The following is a 19882-nucleotide window of genomic DNA, read 5'->3' as shown; positions in this document are numbered from 1 at the left end:
AAGTTTACTGTTACCATACCCTGTTTCAACCTCTCATTTGCAGGTTTTCTTAGAAATTGTCTTTTTTTTCCATTTAACCCCAAATTCTATCTGACTGAAATGATACACAAGCCAAAATTATCCTTCTCTTCTGGGATGTTTTTGTAAACTAATTCACTTTCAAGGCGGATTATTTTAATGATGTAAATATTCTTTCATACACTATCCATTACAGTAGGGACTTTCAGCTCACTAGCACTGCTATAAGTAATGTCATCCTTACTGTGATGGTATCTCAACAGTCACAGTAGTAGCCAGGGAGTCTTTGGAATTTTTCCTGTGAGGAACTTCATTTTTTTCTCTGCACATTAAATTTCCCATCAAACTGGTTCAGACCATAAAACTTTACTCCAACTTCTCACCTTTTTCTAAAGCCTTAATTTAACACTATTCAGTTTCTGCATATAAGCGGCACTGAATCATTAAGCCAGGGGTGCCCAACCTGTGGCTCTGAAGCCATTCGGCTCTTCAGAAGTTAATATGTGGCTTGTATAGGCACTGACTCCGGGGCTGGAGCTACAGGTGCCAACTTTATTATGCATGGGAAGATTTTTAAAGTTGACGTTACTAAAGTATGTGCCAGGGGGTGCTCACTGAAGCCAATGTGCCAGGGGGTGCTCACTGCTCAACCCCTGGCTCTGCCACGGGCCCACCCCTTGTAATGTCATTTTTATTTCTTGTCAGAGTGCACTAGAGATCTCAGCTTTTCAAGTATCACAGCCCAATTGACAGGGCTTTAAACTGAATAAAAAGTTGGAGAAAATGGTGCCCATGCATTTTTGTACTGCACCTGCAACGAAAAGCCCCCCCATTGCTGATTGAGCCCATGCTGAGTAAGGGCCTTTAGTTCCACTCCCACTTAGCTCTTCAGCCGATCAGCCACTTACAGGTGTGTGAGAAGAGGGGCTAGAGACAATCTGTGCTCCCCAAGTTCAGCAGACATTCTTGCAACTCTGCTTGGAGGAGGAAGGGAGAAGGAGCAAGTACTACATGCCGAACTAAGACCATCAGTTAAATTCCCCACCTGCCTAGGCAGTCTCTGCCTCCCTTGCTTTATGACCCTGGTACTTAGAACAAGTGATAGAAGTTTTACTGCTCCATCTGTGGTAATAGATAGGAAGAAAAACTGGAAAGAGAAGAAACTTTGAGGCAGGTAAGTTAGAGACAGAGCCACAAAGGGATCTGACAGTCCCTGAATAGCCCAAGAGTCACACCCACTTGCCAGAAGAGTGGAAAAGAGGAGCAAGGAGCAAGCTGAGGCGGATGGTGGCGTGGAAGGAAAACAAAACAGAACTGAAGAACAGGGCTGTACTTCACGTGACCCTTCATGCCCTCATTTTTCATTCTTTAATGCATTTTTGTGGGTGGATATTCCTAAGTACATATAACTCTTCTATAAAATAGAATGAACTTAGGAGAATCCATACTGCAGGACTAGAATTATTTAATTCAAAATATAAAAACTATATTTTTGGTATAAATCCATTTATTTTATTTTTAATTTTTTTTATTATTTATTTTTTAACACTGACCTCAATTTCTCTGAGTTTGGCGCGCTTTTCTTCACTCATTTCAGAGTACTTGATTGACGACTTGGATTCAGGCATTTCTTCTTTGATGGGATTGGAGTACATATGCTGCTCCTCTGATTTAGAACTCTGAGTATCCTCCTCATCTTCGCTTTCTTCTTCCTGACTTGAAAGGGCAAAAGTACAGAATCTATTAGTATACAGATATCTACTTGATGCAATAATTTGCTTGAACATTACAAATCTTACTTATTGAAATGTCTGTATTTCTTACAGTCTTACGTCTGTACTTCTGCAGATTTCTAGATAAGTTAATCTTATAACTGATACACCCAAACTTGCAATTTAATGGTGGACTGTGTCAGAGATTGACCAGGTGCATGAGGTAGCTACCCTAATACCGTTTTTTTTGTTGTTGTTGTTAAATAAAACATACATTTAGGCTTCAGTTATTTTACACTGTACACTAAATGCATCCCAACAAAGCACTTCAAAAACTATACAAACTCAGTCACTTAGTCCATAATTATGCTGATAATTATGAATCTAAAAATGGTGACCCAACACTATTTACAGGATCAGGCTAAGTGATGCAATTTTTTCTTCTTCAAATGTAGTTAGTTCCAAAACAAAACAAAAGTATTCTGTTTTTACATTTCTTCCTTCAGTCCTAGGAACAGACATCAAAAGTATCAGACTCTATAATGGTATTCCCAAACTCACCACTAGAGTGCTGCAGCTCAACACATAATCCAGTCTACGATGCTGTAATCATTATTATTGATGCTCTCAAGCTACTTAAAGAACAAAAGACCAGAGACTGCTCAAGAACTATAACACTGCATGAGGTCTAGTAGTATCCAGAAAATCATATATATATGGGAAAACTACTACCTGCTCTTCTGATTCAAAGTAGAAAGTGAAGCTTTAGATGGGTTCACATAACTCTATGCAAGTCTCACATGTCAAACCTCAGGTAGTATTGGACACACATTATTTGACATTAATGGGTTACTGAATACAGCTTCTTTTGAAAGAGTTTCACTGACAACATTACTATACAGAATAACTGATGAAATTAGAATGCAGAAATGATTGACAAAGGTATGCAGTGCTAAAAACCTTGCTTCAAATTCTACATTTTCATATTCTCCCTCTTTTCAAATTTAATTTGGATTTTAACTAGGGCTCTCGATTAATTGCAGTTAACTCACACAATTAACTCAAAAAATCGCAATTAATTGCAGTTTTAATTGCACTGTTAAACAATAGAATACCAATCGAAATTTATTAAATATTTTGGATGTTCTTCTACATTTTCATATATATAGTATTCTGTGTTAATTGAAATCAAAGTGCATGTTATTTTTTATTACAAACATTTGCACTGTAAAAAACAATAAAGGAAATAGTATTTTTAAATTCACCTCATACAAGTACTGTAGTACAATCTCTGTGGTGAAAGTGCAACTTACGTAGATTTTTTTTTTTGTTTTGTTATATAACTGCACTCAAAAACAAAACAGTGTAAAACTTCAGAGCTTACAAGTGTACTCAGTCCTACTTCTTGTTCAGCCAAATCGCTAAGACAAACAAGTTTGTTTACATTTACAGGAGATACTGCTTCCCGCTTCTTATTTACAATGTCACCAGAAAGTGAGAACAGGCATTTGCATGGCACTTTTGTAGCCAGCACTGCAAGGTATTTATGCGCCAGATATGCTAAACAGACTTCAATAAGACAGCCCCTAACTTTCAGAAAGAAGCCTACATGGGTAAACTAGAAACATTTAGAGCCTTACTTTTGATTTTCTTCCTCTTCTGATTCTTCATGCTGGTCAAACAACTCCCATTTAGAAGTTGTAACAGCTGGAAGAAAAAATAAGAAAGTTCTAAAAACAAACAAAAATTACTTCATCTGAAATTTGTCATATGTAAATATTATAAAATGCAAAACTCTGTAGCATCCAGTGTTTACTACAAATATCCCCTCTTTATGGAAATGAATTACCGTATACACTCGTTCATAAGCCAAATTTTTCTAATAAAAAAGGGAAGCATCGGAGAAGGACATCGGCTTATGAACGGGTATAGAGAGGGGGAGAGATGGGACACAGCCCCCCCCCCCCCCCAACAAACAAACAAACAAAAAACAGAGGGGGCAAGGAGAGGCAGCACAGTCAACAGAGCCAGAAGAGAAGAGGCGGGGCCAGAGTCTCTCCTCTTCTGGCCACGCTGCTCTCCCCTCAGCCTCTGAAGCAGTTGCAGCTCTGGGGCTGGCAGGCTGCGGCCGCACCACCCAGCCTGCTGGAGCATCTCTGGCTGAGTCAGAGACATCTTCCCCTTGCCCGCCCCAGGTAAGGTGGGAAGGGATGGAATGGGCAGAGTGTGGGGGTCCCAGGCTAGGGCGGGAAGGGGTTACACGGGGAGGGGTTATCTGGGGAGGTCCCGGGTTAGGGGTGGGGTCATGTAGGGGGTGGTCACAGGGGTTACTCCCCTGACCCCCAGCTTCTCCCCCTCTCCCTCTCCCCAAATTTCCCCACCAGTTGCTGTCCTGGCCTGTCAGGGTAAGCCATTGGTGGGCGGGGACATTTTGTTTACTTGGGTTTACCTCCGTGCCTGTGGACGCTCAAGGTAAACAAACCATCTTGGCCCGCCAACGGCTTATGAATGGGTCATAAAAATTTGCCATTTTTACTTATCCATCTTGCAGAGGTCAGTTTATAAATGAACTGGCTTATGACCGAGTATGTATGGTACATCTTTAGTCAAATCTGCACTTCATCAGAATAGTTAAATATATTTCTGATTTATTATTTAATGACAACATACAGCACACTTAAGGTAAAATTTTCAAAAGCACCTGAGTAACTTTCGGAAGCCTAAGTCCCATTTACAAAAGTGATATAGGCACTTATAAGTCTAAGTCTCAATAGCAATCAATGGGACTTCGGAGCCCAAGTATTTGCATTACTTTTGCAACTGGAACGCTGAGTGTTCTTCAAACATTTTATCCTTAGAATAAAGATTTGAGAATGGGTAATCTGTAGTATATCACTAAATGTTTTCCAATATTTATTTATTATGCATGGGAAGATTTTTAAAGTTGACGTTACTAAAGTATGAAAAACAGATGCAGAACAAAGCTCAATTTACTTCACAGAAAATTATAACTGAAGGAAGCAGTTATCATTGAAAGTATTTAAACTGCATGAATAGTTTTAGATAGTTTACTTACAAGTGTTCATGAAAAGCAGCCAAGTAAAACATTAAACTTCCAATTTACTTACAAAAGTGCCTCAATTTTAAACGTTTTTTTAAACTAACCCTGAGCTTCCAATTCTGCTTCATCCACTGCTTCCCATTTTGAAGGGGCAACTTTGAATATGGGCTCATTCTTTTTAGACTCTTCAGAAGTATCCACTGTTGAGGAAAAAAATATAAAGAAAATCATTGTCCAAAAGTTCTCTCAGTAGATCTTAAATGTTGAATTTTATAGGGCATTTGTAGTGTAATAAAATATTTAAGTGCCCTGTGCCATCTTATTTATTATTTGTATCACTATTAACACCCAAAAGGATTGGGGCCCCACCATGGTAGGCATTGCACAAACATTTAGGGAGTCATGGTCCCTGCCCTAAGAGATTACGATCTAAAAACAACAAATTATAAACTAATTTTGTTGACATCATAAGATTAAAAATAGAGTCAATCATGAACTCAACATTCTACTTATTAAATACTCTGTCTTATTCCTTGTTGCCGATCAATTTTTACATGTACTTCATTTTGAAATTCAAGTTTACAATGAGGCACCAGGCTATTAACTTTTTCAAGTCAAGTTCCTATATCAGCATTAAGTACATTATATCAGAAAACCTAGAATTCCAAATTACAAGTTGAACTTACAAGGTATACCGTCAAGATCATCATCAAGCGATTTAATAGGGATTCCATCAAGATCATCTATTGGAGCAGTATCAATAGGAATTCCATCAACATCTTCCAGTGGTGCACCATCAAGCTCTTCCTCAATGGGAGCTCCATCAAGATCATCTGGTACTTCCTGTAGGCAAATATATTTATTGTAAATACTTAAATTCCTTCAGCTAGGGGCTGCCCAATGAGTGATCTACATTGTTTACTTTAATTTCTCTAATTCATTTCAGGTAACATTTACTTACTTGCTGGATTTTTTTTTAATTATAGCTTCAAACACACCTTAAATAGAAAATAACAAAACGTTCCTAGTAGCACATATATTAGTGCATTACTCTAAACTGATATTTGCTCCCTACACTGCTGTGTAATTTCAACAGAAGTAACTAAATTATCTCATACAAAACTAGGAAGATGAAATCTGTCCACACATTATTTAAGAGTTCTGCCATCTCCATATATCCAAAGGAAAGGAGGATGAAACACGTACATAAAGTACAGGGTTTGGCTCATGAGGCAAATGCATTAATTCACTGAAGGATACACAGCTGTGCACCTGACTTCAGATATGTGAAAGATTCCCTGAAAGACTTTAAACTGAGCAGCTGGCAAATAGTCTCCCTCCTTGGTAGCAACACAAAGCAATATTCACATAATTAACCATTCCTAAAGAATCTTTCTAATACATTAGGCACAAGCACTTTCCTTCAGGCTTCTATGCTTTCTTGACTCTATTCTTAGCATTCACAATACAATAAGAGCAATCCCACTTTCCATTTATATTTCAGTTACCATCTCTTGTATACTATATTTTGGCAGTGCTGCAATGCAAAGACTTGTTCAAATCCTGTATTTGTTTACTAGCCTCCAGTGACTTGACCTTCCTCATTTAGGATATATATGTATTTAGTTATAAAAACATCAGTAATGATCCATCCCATGCTCTGGGTGTTTAACAACTAGGAGTGTACAGTGCATCCCACTGTAATTATACATCCAGGCACCTCACACAAACATCCTTCGGACTACCTCTCGGGGAAAAAAACAAAAGCAATTCCTGGCTCTGACAGACCACGGTGGGGGTATGCAAACTGCAGAGGCCATCCTGCATAATGACATACCAACAATAGTTCCCTCATTTAAACTGGGATACTTCCAGCTCAAGTAGCTCCACTAATTTCAACTGTGATACTATGGTTAATACCAACACCTCAAATTCCACCTGGAAATTCACAAGTCAGCTCTACCAGGTACTTAGAGTACAAAGTAAATGGCCTGTCACATTCTGCACTAGCTTCAGTTTCTAAATAGTCTTAGGATGTAACCCCATGATATACTGCATTACAGTAATCTAGTCTGAAAATGACAAAGGCATGAATTATGGTAGGGATAGCTCAGTGGTTTGAACATTGGCCTGTTAAACCCAGGGTTGTGAGTTCAATCCCTGAGGGGGCCATTTAGGGATGGGGCAAAAATCTGTCTGGGGATTGGTCCTGCTTTGAGCAGGGGTTTGGACTAGATAGGTAATATGCCAATCTCCTAGAACTGGAAGGGACCTTGAAAGGTCATTGAGTCCAGTCCCCTGCCTTTACTAGCAGGACCAATTTTTTGCCCCAGATCCCTAAGTGGCCTCCTCAAAGATTGAACTCTCAACCCTGGGTTTAGCAGGCCAATGCTCAAACCACTGAGCTATCCCTCCCTCCTGAGGTCCCTTCCAACCCTGATATTCTATGATTCTATATCTGAAAGAAACGGTCACATTTATCTTCCAGGGCATAGATGGAAAGAAGTTCTCTTGGATGCTCAGGTGACATCTAACAGCCAAGTATCAGAGGGGTAGCCGTGTTAGTCTGGATCTGTAAAAGCAGCAAAGAGTCCTGTGGCACCTTATACACTAACAGAGGTTTTGGAGCATGAGCTTTCGTGGGTGAAGTGGGCATGCATCCGACGAAGTGGGCATGCATCCGACGAAGTGGGCATTCACCCATGAAAGCTCATGCTCCAAAACGTCTAACAGCCAAGTTTATCAAAATTCATAAATTTCAAACCTGTCATAAACAGCAGCAACACTCACTCAATCGGGGGTGCCAAAATAATCCTTGCCAGTTTTTCTGGTTGCTTCACCCTATTTGCATCATTATCAAGATTTAGTTTTAGTTAAGCCAAGCACTTACCTCTATTTCTTTTTCTTCTATAATATTTACAAGCCCCAAGAAAATATTCTGCAGTTTGATCAAAAAGGGTTCTGGATAAATCGCCCAGTCTTCCCATGCTCTGAAGCATGTCATTACCCGTTGCTAAAAATAGAAAAATGCTAGCACTTTGTAATAAGAGGTATTTTAAAATTATCAGTTTATAGCACAGCATTATAAAACTATAGTTTTAAAACATGCATTTGGCATATAATCAATTCTCAAGAGAAAAACAATACTGTATGTTTTCTGTACATAGAAATTAGAAATAAATTTAGTTTAAAAGTAGCAAATGGCCACTCTCTGTTAAGGTTTTATAAAGTCTAATTATCAACTACTAACAAACAAAAAGGGTGAAAATAAGATTGTGTATTCTGTGTCCAGCAATTTCTTCTCACATTAAGATTTCTTACACTGAAATGTACATTGTCTAATACAAAACTAAAAAATGACCCTACCAGAACAAATCCTACATTTCTTTCCCAATTCCATGAGTATATACTTAATTACATATTTAATCTATTAGTTGTTGTATTTTCTTCATTTACATTGATCTCTACCCATCGGGCAAAAACCTTCTAATAGAAAAGCTGTTTTTCTTCTTTTAAGCATTTTAAAAGTAATATTTGTATAAGGACACAGTTTGAACACAAATTCAAAGCTACTATATCTATGATAGAAGAGACAGAAATGGAACTCTGAAAGTTCAAAATGGTACTATCCTTAATTTGGAAGTTTGGGGTTTAATCAACTTTTGTTATGAACACATTCTCTTGTGCAGAAGTATAATACTAATTCATGTTCTCAATATGTCATATTAACAATAATGCACATACCTTGAAATTTTCCGACTGTAAATGGCCTTGTATTGTACGGTAGGTAGCATTGAGATCAGAAAATATCTGACATAATTTTGTTTCAAAACTGGAATTAAACACATTTCTTATGTTAAACAGTGTAACTTGAGGATTGTAATCTAGATTGTAATCACATGCACCTGGAACCTATTCCTTTTAAATACTGTGGTTTCACCATGAGGATTCATAGCCATGAACTGAACTATAAACCAAATACAGTTACCATATGTGAAATTTGCTTCAGTGAATGGTGGAATTACATGGGGAGATACCCATCAGTACTTCAAACCCTTTAGACTATGTAGTAGGGATGAAGTGGCATAAAAGCACTGTATCCAGGCAGGAAACTGTCCCTCTGTGAAGACACCATGGAAGACAGCCATAAGCCTCTCTTACAAGGCCTGACATGGGAGCATGCTGAGTGGAGGGCTGCAAAGTTTTGGAGAGTCCAAAGAGTGCTGCAGCCCACAAGGCAGCCTTGGGAGGCTACCGTAACTTTAACAAGGCCCCAAAGAAACCAAGGAGCAACAGGGTACAAAGGCTTGCTCCCTCTCCCTGGTCACAAGTTCTATACTGTGCCTCTTATAGTGCCTGGAAAATTTTGAGTTAGATTCTGTGCTATAGCTATCTTCCAGATTTTCAAAGGACCAAGTCAACGTTTAAAAGAGACTTCTGTCTGCTAGATTTACTTGCTATACTATTATTACAAGCAGCAACAGCCCCAATTCTATAATGGGGCTCCACGCTGGTGTGAGGGGCCACCTGCATGAGTAACTGCAGAAACTGGGGAGAGAGGGAAAGGGAGGGAGCTAACAACGGAACACCACAGACTGGAGGAAAAAATATTTCGATATTCTTTCAGTTGTATTCTTTGTGCATTTGACAGGACTTCATATATAGTCAGTTTCTTGATTTCCTTATACAATATGCTTCTCCTGTTTATGTGGGCCTTTTACACAGCAACATTGGAGAGAAGAAACGTGACTGTAAAACAGTAAAATTCAGCAAGGAAACTTAGGGACAGATATATCTGAAACACCTAATAACTCATATTTTTAAAATGAATTTGATTTCAAGTTGCCATTGTCTCTTTCACGCCAAAAGTTCAGCACGTTTGGAATTAAATTCAGTACAACTGACCACAAAATAAGAAACTGAGGTGATAAACTAGGTCACAAAGGAGCAGCTCTTCCTATCATTCTAATCCCTGCTGCTATTTGATCCGCTGATATGAATTAGGCTACAAAAGGGTGACAAGAGTAAGATGAAAACTAAGAAGCTAGGTGAGGGAAACTGCAGGAAATGGAAAGCAAAAACAACAGAAAATTGTTCAAGGCAGCGGCCTGACTGTTGCAAATGGGTACTAGGATCTTAAGGTCACTTCCAAAATTCAAGCCAATGAAAACCATGTGCATAGATGAAAAGATGGTCATGGGGGGGAGGAGGGGGAAACCAAAAAACAAGCAAAAAGGGCACACTTATGACATATTTTAAAAGCATGCTATATACTATGAGAGAGCATGATAAGCATAACCACACCAGTAAAGTGAGGAAGGTTTATCCTTTTCTATTTACAATACAATATTACACTTCCCCTTTCATCCAGAGGGAAAAACTAGATGAATGTACTTTTAAAGCTATAATTACATTCCTTTATTTCTATAAAGAATTCAAAAAACTTGATACTTACAATTTTCTATAATATGAAGCATTGGCAACTTTAGCTGAAGAGTTGTATAACACATCCGACACCAAATATAATCTTGCAATCTACAATAAAGAGGATCCAAATTATGACCAACTTTTAAAAATTTAAATTATGCTGTGATAATATTGTGATATCTTGGGATAAATACAAGACATGCAAATTCAAAAGACTTTGGTCTATTTTAAATTAAATTAAACTAGCCTGATGCCAGCTTTCTTTTCCTATGTTTAGATCCATTTCCAGCAAGAACAGTCATCAGAACTTCAGTAAATACATATGCTGTATAATCATATCAGGTAAAGATTAGAATTCTGATTTGTTTCTATATGTATGAAAACTCACAATATTCTATTCAGACAGTGAAAAGGCAACCTCCCATTCTTCTTCCCACCCATATACAAGGCTAATTTGGAAGGAATGGAAAATGTGAAAAGTTTTGAATGGAAAAATACTAGGCAAAGAGAGAATAAGAATTTGCTTGAACAAAATGGCACTTCTCAGAAGAATGGAAAACCAACTTCAAACTCTGGTTTTAACACAGAAACTCAGTATCATCTTAAAATTGGGAAACGATACTTTTAACTGCATGCACCCATTATAGAGAAAGGTCCCCAAATTATACATAGTATGATTAAAGAAATTCTTCATACCTTTTTAGGAAGAGGAGTCTTCAGAATGGACAATGACTCCGTAACGCAGTCTACAATTTCTTCAGCAGCTTCAGCATTATTAAGACAGAAAACCATTGCATCGCCAATATCGTTCTTACGAGGCGTTAATCCACGCAGGATTTCCTCTAATTTGTCTCTCTGCCTAAAATTTCACAGTGTTTTTAACATTTTCATATAAATTAACAGCACTTTGCCTATAAAGTTCTAATTAAGCTTGTAGTGAGATCAACTTGTTTAGGGCCAAAGTAACCTTAATATTATAATCTGTTGTATGTTTTCAGTGAATAAAGGTATACATATTCATTAAGATGAAAAACTCCTAAACACAAAATGTAAAGACAAACTAGCCACTAAAACAGACTAAAGGCTACTGAAAACTCTCCTCTAGTCTATGCCAATTTATACCCTATTTTAAAAAGCTACACATATTACAATAATTATTTTGGTGAAAAGAAAGAACAAATAATGGAACAGAAATCCACACATTGGCTTTTAGCAACACATGGGGAAAAAAGTTGGCAAAATGAAGATGTTTATAAGGAAAGAAATGTTAGACCCTATTTTTCTGTCATAATAGCATAACAAGTGATTTAATTACATTGACTTCAATGAAGTTATTCCAAATGTATGTCTATTTGAGAGGAGTATCAGGCCCGTGATTTTCAATCTTTTATGAGGGTTTTGGATACAAAAAGGTATATACAAGAATACTTATTGTGAACTCTCTTTACAATAGTCTTAGAATTTGTTTGTCAAATAGAAGACAAGACTGTAGGGAGAATAATTTAATTTTCCAGCTTTTGTTTTGAATTGAGTTCAAGTTAAGATGGCTGTTTTCAATAAGTTCAGCCACAAAGTTCCTTTTGCAACATATCACTTTGTGCACTACTGTTGTTAATAACATGTCATCGCAGTTACAGCAAATGGAAGAACAGAACTTTATATTGCCCTGTGAACTAAGTTTCCCTCTGCCAATTAGTAGCTATTTCATATTTTAATTTCCAGTCAATGAAATCAGTAGAATATGGTCAAGATAGATCAAATTCTGGTGATAGGATGAGCAAACAGGGACAACATTTACATTTAACTCTTTTCAGACATCCAAAGCAGGTAATGTTTTACCTGCTCATTTATTTTCTCCAGTCCAGACACTGGAATTATATTCACCCACCAACAGATGGAGATAGGAAACCAACAAATACTTTGACATCATCCTCCCAACCCCCATTAATAGGGGGCTACCCTGACTTAAACAGACTGAGCACTTCTCAAGCAGTTAAACAAGCCAGGGTGAGCCAACTAAACATAATCTAAGTCAAAAGCGAAAGGTGACTAGAAATTAATCACACTAAAAATCCATAAACTGTACTAAAAACATAACAGTAGTTCTAAGAGAGCTCCAAACTCCTAACATTACAGTAAAACACAGTAGGGCATCTGGGATGGCATATCATACTACTTTAAAAAAACAACCAAAAACAAATTAGCAAGTAAGACATTACGATGACATAATTGGAAATACTAGATCTTAAGTTCTTACTCCTCCTTAAGTGCACCCTTCTTGTTAGGTTCCTCTACAAATGCTTCAGTTTCTTGCTCTTCTGACATCCCATGCAGGTATGGATTTAATGGTGGTGGCCTCCAAAATGATCCATTTTTGAACATACGAAAGTCTTCTGTCCTCCACTTCGTTGGAGCGTCTCCCTAAAAAGAGCAATAATATTTCACTGTGTTCCTGTATTTTATCATGTGCAACATTGTGAATTATCACTAACATTTTACTTGCCTGTAAAATTGAATAAAGCTTCCATCTGTAATATACATGGGCTGGAGTCTGGTTTTCAAACAAAAACCTAAGCCGGGGTGGGGAAAATAAAAAGTAAAGCATGTCATTTCAAGTATACATTTGAAACACAATTAAAAGGAAATACTATTTAAAGAAATGAAAGGCATCAATATGCAACTCCTTCCCCTCATCCCACTCTGGCCACAGAGCGACCCAAGAGCATCGTAAGTAGAGTGCTGCCCCTGCACAGTGAGAGCAGCTTTGGGGAACCAACACATGGAGACATACACAAGCGGCATGATGAAAAGCAAAACTCCATTAGAGCTCCCTGTGCCCCAGGACTGAGTAGGATTTTGGCAGTACAGCTACTGGACCTACACAAATTAAGTGGCTTGTCTCACTGCAAGGGGGAGACATCAGCTTGAAGGGCTACTATAGCCCCTAAGATTGCATTAGAAGCTGTAGAGGTACTCTCTAGAATATAGTTCAGTTACTCAAGTTGTACATGAGGGACCAGAACTGGTCAAAAGTTTTCCAACTGAACAGTTTTCCACTTGAAAATGCTGATTAGACAAAATCTAAACATTTGTGGGAACACTGTGACAGGCCAAAGTGCTTTGTTTAGAATTTTATAACATAATAATAGCACAGTGTTTCTTAAACTAGGGTCACCACTTGTGTAGGGAAAGCCCCTGGCAGGCCGGGCCAGTTTATTTACCTGCCCTGTCCGCAGGTTCGGCCGATCGCACCTCCCACTGGCCATGGTTCGCCGCTGTAGGCCAATGGTGGCTGCTGGAAGCGGCGGCCAGTAAGTCCCTCGGCCCGCGCCGCTTCCAGCAGCTCCCATTGGCCCAGAGCAGTGATCCGCAGCCAGTGGGAGCTGTGATCGGCTGGACCTGCAGGTAAACAAACCGGAAACAGAAACACTGTAATAGCATAAATTAATATGACAGTCAAAACAAAGTTGAAATGAAGCACTTCAAACTTATTGAAATTAAGATAAGGTTGTTTTGATTTTTCTGAATTAATGTTTTTCATAAATTTTGTTTTGCAGGAAATTTTGAAGTTTCATTCAGATTCAGGACAAAGGGAAATTTCGAAAGATCAGAGTTTCTTGGGAGACAGAAATTCTCAATTTCAACCACAGATCTTATCCAGTTCCTGCTCAAAGTTAACAGAAAGGCACCTAACTTTTACTGAAGACTGGCATTCATGTAACACATGTAAAATATGCATTTTGTACTCTACTATCATCAATGACATTGAACTCTTCCGATTACTAGGAGTCACATGTCATTTTAAAGATAATTTTACTGTAGATTATCAGTAAGGTTTTGACTTCACCAATGGCTTTAACGGTATGAGTATTTAGAGCTCACCAAAACAGTTTACCATTGGAAAACAGCCTTTTGACAAACCAGAATTTCACTAAATTGCACCAACATTTTATTTTTAAAAAATTAGAAAAAAATCATATTGAAAATGTCAAAACTGAATGTTTTGTTATTTAACAAAAATCTTCAATTTTTCATTTTGAAACTATTTTGTTTAGAAATTGGGGGGGGAGGAAATTTCATTTCACAAAAAACGTTGACGTTTTGGCTTTTCATCCTGATTCAGGATACATGAACAATTAGTAAACCTCACTAATTTCTAAAATTTAACTTATTTACATTCAAGATATCCATCCAGAAAGCATCTCCCATTACAATATATTTTAAAACATAGTTGCTAACAATAACAAACAGATTCAGTATTACTGCATATTAAACAAAAATAAGCACCTGAACATTGGATTGTTGATTTCTCGGTTCATGATCATGGCTTCAAACATAGGCCCTTCACGTACCACAAACTCTATCATTCGATGTATCAATGCGAGCAAATTCCTACAACAACAACACAGTTAAAGAAAAATGGATTCAGACCTAACGCTATACAAAACTACACTCCACCTAAGATACTATAACTGTGTGCAGGAGATTATTTTGCTGTACTGTTAAAAAAAATAGTAGAAAAATAAGGTAACATGGAGCAACATTAAAGCCGTGCATCAAGAACACAGGCATACTAAAATGAAAAGATGCCTGATAAAGGTGGAGTGTGCATTTTCTAAGTGAAGCTCTTATTCCTAAACATCAACAACTTAGCTCACAGTCATCTTCTGCCTTAGCCAAAACTAACAATGATCTTAGCTATAAAAAAGGGCAACTGAACACCAAAAAGTGATCTCAGTTAGTCAAATAGTGATCCCTGAACTAGTGCTGATACATTAAAATGTAAAACGTATCATTTAGTGCTGATACATTTTAAAAGTTAGTCAGTGTTCTGTAGACTGTGTCTACTGTTTGCTTGCACTCAAAATTAATACAAGTTATCATTTTAACCTATTTAATAGAAACTCCATCCAGCTTTCAAGCTAAAAGACATACAAAAGAAATATCTGAGCGTGCAAAATTGTGCATCAGCTTTCCTGACACAAACCAGGTGGAGATTTTATTAAAATTAGGCCATTAAGGAGCCAACATACTTTTGGTCAACGTTTAAGATGTATGCCATTAAAACAATCCTGTACATCATTTACCAAAACATACCATTTTGTAGCAACCCAAACTCAATGAGCCAAATTACAATTCCAAGTTCTATAAAGAAAGCTAGACCCCATGTTGCTCCACACAACAGCCTTACACATTCACAGTTAGACAAATCTGTCCAAAGAAAATCTGAAAGTATTTTTTAAGTTGAAAATTTAGGCCCACTTAAAGACTGGCAAAAACTCCTGCAATAGAAACTGATTTTCAATCAAAAAATATTTACTATTTAACAGTGACCTTCTGTTGGCTAAACTACTATTAAAGTAGTTTACATTTTGAAACTATAGTTTACGTTTTCAAATATAGGTCACAGCTTACACATATCAATGAAAGGCTTCATGATATAAGTATTTCAGATATGGTGCAAGCAAAACAAATGCAGCTTTACTTTTAGCTGGTTTGTGTTTTTACCTCATATGAGTTATTTAAAGCAAAACAAAAGGATATTGGCTCTTTGAACATTGTACGCACATTTCCCTTTCAGTGACCCCAAATTAGGTTATAACCCATAAAGTGTTATGTTTAAAATTTGGTAACTGTTCATAAAAGAAGATACAGAATTACTTCATTTGTGTCTCCATGTACCAAAGTGCTTAATATGATTACTAGGTAATTACTATTTTATTTTTTACCATCTTAATAGTTCAAAGCTCTCACAGATGTAAAGTTCTTAAGCGGACAATTTTTTTTCCACAAAACTAAAGAATGTAATGAAAAAAATATTTAAGACTAAAGAAACAAAATCTGTCCTTATAGCTTTAGAAATTGGCAAATGGTCTGAATTATGTATTAATTATGAATAGGACTACATTTCCTTCATATATCACACAAAAGACCAAAGGCAGTACTTCAATTAAGCCCTACCTAGAACTCAGGGGTCTTTTGCATACTAATACATCTGACAATCTTGGAAACATTCTGCAGAGAACATACTCAAAGTAATTCTGCAAGCCATTTTATTCAGTGCCGTGTTCTGAAAGTCCAAGTAGCAAGAATGTTTCAGAATGTGCAAACTAACTGTATTTGAAAATAGTGTAAAATTACAATTAGACTTTCAAGCCTCCTGATGCTGATAATAATCACAGATTTTTATGGCCAGAAGGGATCACTGTGATCATCTAAACCAACTTCCTGCATAACACAGCCATGGAAGTTTACCTAGCAACTCCATCATCAAGTCCATTAACTTGTGATTTCTTGTTTTTAGAAATATATTCAGTCCTAATTGCAAGACTGAATATGATGAAAGATTTAGCACATCACACTTCTGAAAAAGTCATATCACTTCTAATACCTACAGTGAGAATCCAATACTTGAAAACCAGTTTCTCTTGCAAAACAATGAAAATGCAAACAGAAAATCTTCAGTGTTTAAACTAATATATGCGCAATATTAAATATTGTTCAAATGAACAGGAAGGAAACTGGCTTTACAAACTTAGGCCCCTGATCTTGCAGATATTTACATGTTATCTGTAATCATGTGAGTAGTCCCATTGAAGTCAATCACATAAATTAAATGTTTGCACAATAGGGACACTGTATTGTATTTTCCCACTACTGGCACCACTAATGTCACTTCAATCAAGTTACCAACAGGAAGCTAAAAAACGTTGAATTTAAAGTTATTTTCTAATACAGTTCAGTTAATATGTGATGAGTACTCCTTACCACATGAGCTTTCAAAATGCTGCAATACATAAAATGGGAGCATAGCCTTCTCTGAAAGCTAGTTGCACCACACACATTCCTAGTTTAATACTTGCTTTACTATGTAATAAATCTTTCTAAATCTGATTTTACAGGCAAATCCCTGCTGGCCACTATAATTATCCCACATCACTATTCAAAAGTTGCATCACCCTGAAATTTAGCAAAATTACCACTACATTTGTGTATACTGTAAAATGTTTATACTACTGCCTTAAAATATTTTTTAAAAAGTCTTTATACAAAAAAAAATAGGGGCTATTTTATGACAATAAAAACAGTGTAGTACAAAAGGATGATAGTTTAAAGTGCATTATTTAAAAATGTCAATTATCTTAAGTTGGCCAACAAAAAATGTCTTTCAGTTACAATAAAACCACATTTATTGGAGCCGATCGTACCAATGTCTGGTCAAAAACTGTATACTTTCCCAATCCATCCCATGATGTTTTCCTGGTCCCCCGCTGCCGCAGACAGTTCAGCTGGTGTTGCTCACCAAGGCCAATGTCAAAGAGAATTTGGTATTCTTTTGTGTTATTTACTTTTAAAAACAGTGTTGTGTTCCTATGTTTGGGAAAAGGTTTTAGCTTAACTGAGCAAGGGTATACCTACATCAATGCTTCTACCACTAATGTAAGGCCAAAATTAAATACATACTCCTTGAATTACAGAACACCCTTTTCCACCTGATTACATATCTAGTTGACTGCTGTGTGTAAATTTTTTTAAAAGGGTAACTTAAAGCTCAATTAATAGGGTCAACTGAACCAGAGTTCTGAGTTATATGTTCATAATTCAGAAAATAAAGCAGTACTATATTAGATATAGAAATGTTATAGCCCTAAAGTATCCAGGTGTTAATGGCAAGACCTACAAAATTATCACTAATCTTAAATACTTCTCAGACAAATGTTCTCTGATGAAATTACACAAACTATACCCTAGTATTCAACTCTGGCTGCTGAGAATCATAATTCTGCTATTCTCTGCCAAAAACTGCTGAGGTAAATATTAAAATGTGAAATATAGACTGTAAAAACAAATGAATTTCCATTATAAGTAGTATGAAAGAACCATTGCTCAGTCAAGCCATTACCTTTTCCTCAACATCACAATTTTTCTTTAAAATTCCGAAGGGGATATTTTCTATATTTAGATCAGTAATAATAAAGAAAAACATGTACCTTTCTGTTGGGATAACCACTTTGACTATGGCTTGCGACAGAGTCTGTATATGAAGTCACATCAGATAATAAACATAGAATATGTGAGTATTGTTAACAAGTAACAAGCAAAAATATACATATGCATTGAAAATACTACACATCTATCACAAGATTTGCAGGCAATCACTGCTGGAAAGTTATAACTAAGCAATTACATAAAAAGCAGATGGTTGTGTTCAGTGAATCACAAAAGTTCACTAATTGAGAGTATTAGAACATTCCTGTCGGAATGCACATCAATGCACTGAGTAAGTACTACACTGAGAATAATTAAGGAGTTTTAATTTATGAAACAATTCTCAACTATTTGACCTGGCTCATACTGATTTTTGCTACTCTGTTCCCAAGCCTTTTAAAAAATAACCCTATCATTAAAGTGTCATTCATTAAAGAATCAACAAATTCTTACAAATGTAAATCAAATTGGTTTGTGTTTAAAAAAAATACTTACCCTTCATTTTTTACTGTCATAGCTAATGTTCTAAAAACCTCTGAAAATATTCTGAACTATCCTCAAATACTGACTCAATATATGAACTTACTAGCAGCCATCTAGACAGAAGAACTATTTTATGAGCTCATTCTAGTGTAAAAATTAAGCTATCTGAATTCAAATGTAACATTTGCTTTAAAGGAAATAATTTAGATACTGCAAATTTGGCAGCTTACAAAAGGGGGGACGTAGGAGGAAAAAAACCCAGGGAGCTTGGAGGGGGAAAATGATGGCCAGATTTAAAAGAGTAATGAAAATAAGACAAGGCCCAATACCATGGCCTAATGTACTCAGACAATGCCTCAGGGATAAAAGTCCCTTGGGCTAAGGCAGGGAACAGCTCAGTTTGTGTAGCTAAGGGCCGCCAGAAACAGACTGAACAATGCAATTCTATAAAGCCATTGAAAAAGACTACCATAGATTTAATATTTATAAATTAGATATGGCCCAGGTTACATTTTTAAGTTACCTTCTCAAAATCCTCCTTGTTTTTTGGGGGTGGTAACATTGGAGCATTAGGGTTCTTCAATCTCTCTCTAGGCTGAGCGTTAAAAGGCAGTCCTGATGGAGGTGGTGGGAGGGTGTGTTCCATCATGGAAGGTGGAATGTATATTGGGTGTGGTGGAATCGGTACAGCTTTGCCCCAACCTAGCTTCATTTCAAAGGACATAATCATCTTGCCTGCAAAAGTGAAAGGTTATAGTTAAACTGAAAGCTACATCAAAGTTGTGCCACTGTTTGCAATGTTTCATTATGGCTTTGGGGGCTGGGCCTGCCTATACTAAGGTTAATCTTAAACTGTATAGTAAGATTATACCCAAAACTGCAGGTTACATCATACCAAAGCCCACTACATAATTTTTTTTTTTTGGAGGGTTTCAAAGTATGCCTTCAGGAGAGTACAGTGCACATAACTTGAATTTTTAAAGAACCAACAAGATCCAAAGTAATCATAGGTTCTTTGCATATTTACTGAAGCTTAACACTCCAGTCTCCAAGCCCTGGTCTATATTATGACATTTCACCATGTCTGAGCACAGCTGCTAATCATTTTGGCTGATCCACAGCTGAATGCTGTTCCGCAATCCATATAAAACAGAATGAAACATGGTCAGCATACTACATTTAAACCTTAAAT

The 19882-nt window shown here is 36.8% G+C and overlaps 1 protein-coding gene across 8 annotated transcripts in view; it reads right to left on the bottom strand.

Moving 5' to 3' along the window:
* Positions 1 to 19882, bottom strand: part of LOC123377364 (U2 snRNP associated SURP domain containing) — a 67126-nt gene that overhangs the window by 9183 nt on the left and 38061 nt on the right. For 7 of the 8 annotated variants that reach the window (XM_045030192.1, XM_045030193.1, XM_045030188.1 and 4 more), the window contains exons 11-23: positions 19214 to 19425; positions 18210 to 18253; positions 14506 to 14610; positions 12722 to 12788; positions 12476 to 12639; positions 10915 to 11077; positions 10247 to 10326; positions 8536 to 8623; positions 7682 to 7804; positions 5478 to 5634; positions 4896 to 4991; positions 3371 to 3437; positions 1572 to 1734 (exon numbers count right to left, since the gene is read on the bottom strand). In XM_045030192.1, coding sequence (XP_044886127.1) covers positions 1572 to 1734; positions 3371 to 3437; positions 4896 to 4991; positions 5478 to 5634; positions 7682 to 7804; positions 8536 to 8623; positions 10247 to 10326; positions 10915 to 11077; positions 12476 to 12639; positions 12722 to 12788; positions 14506 to 14610; positions 18210 to 18253; positions 19214 to 19425 — 1529 coding nt within the window. Of the gene's footprint in view, positions 1 to 1571; positions 1735 to 3370; positions 3438 to 4895; positions 4992 to 5477; positions 5635 to 7681; positions 7805 to 8535; positions 8624 to 10246; positions 10327 to 10914; positions 11078 to 12475; positions 12640 to 12721; positions 12789 to 14505; positions 14611 to 18209; positions 18254 to 19213; positions 19426 to 19882 lie in introns of those variants that run through there. The other variant, XM_045030195.1, reaches the window with a different exon arrangement.

The sequence above is a fragment of the Mauremys mutica genome, chromosome 9 (genome assembly GCF_020497125.1).
Source record: "Mauremys mutica isolate MM-2020 ecotype Southern chromosome 9, ASM2049712v1, whole genome shotgun sequence".
NCBI lineage: Eukaryota > Metazoa > Chordata > Testudines > Geoemydidae > Mauremys > Mauremys mutica.
This window is presented reverse-complemented; position numbering and strand designations above follow the sequence as displayed.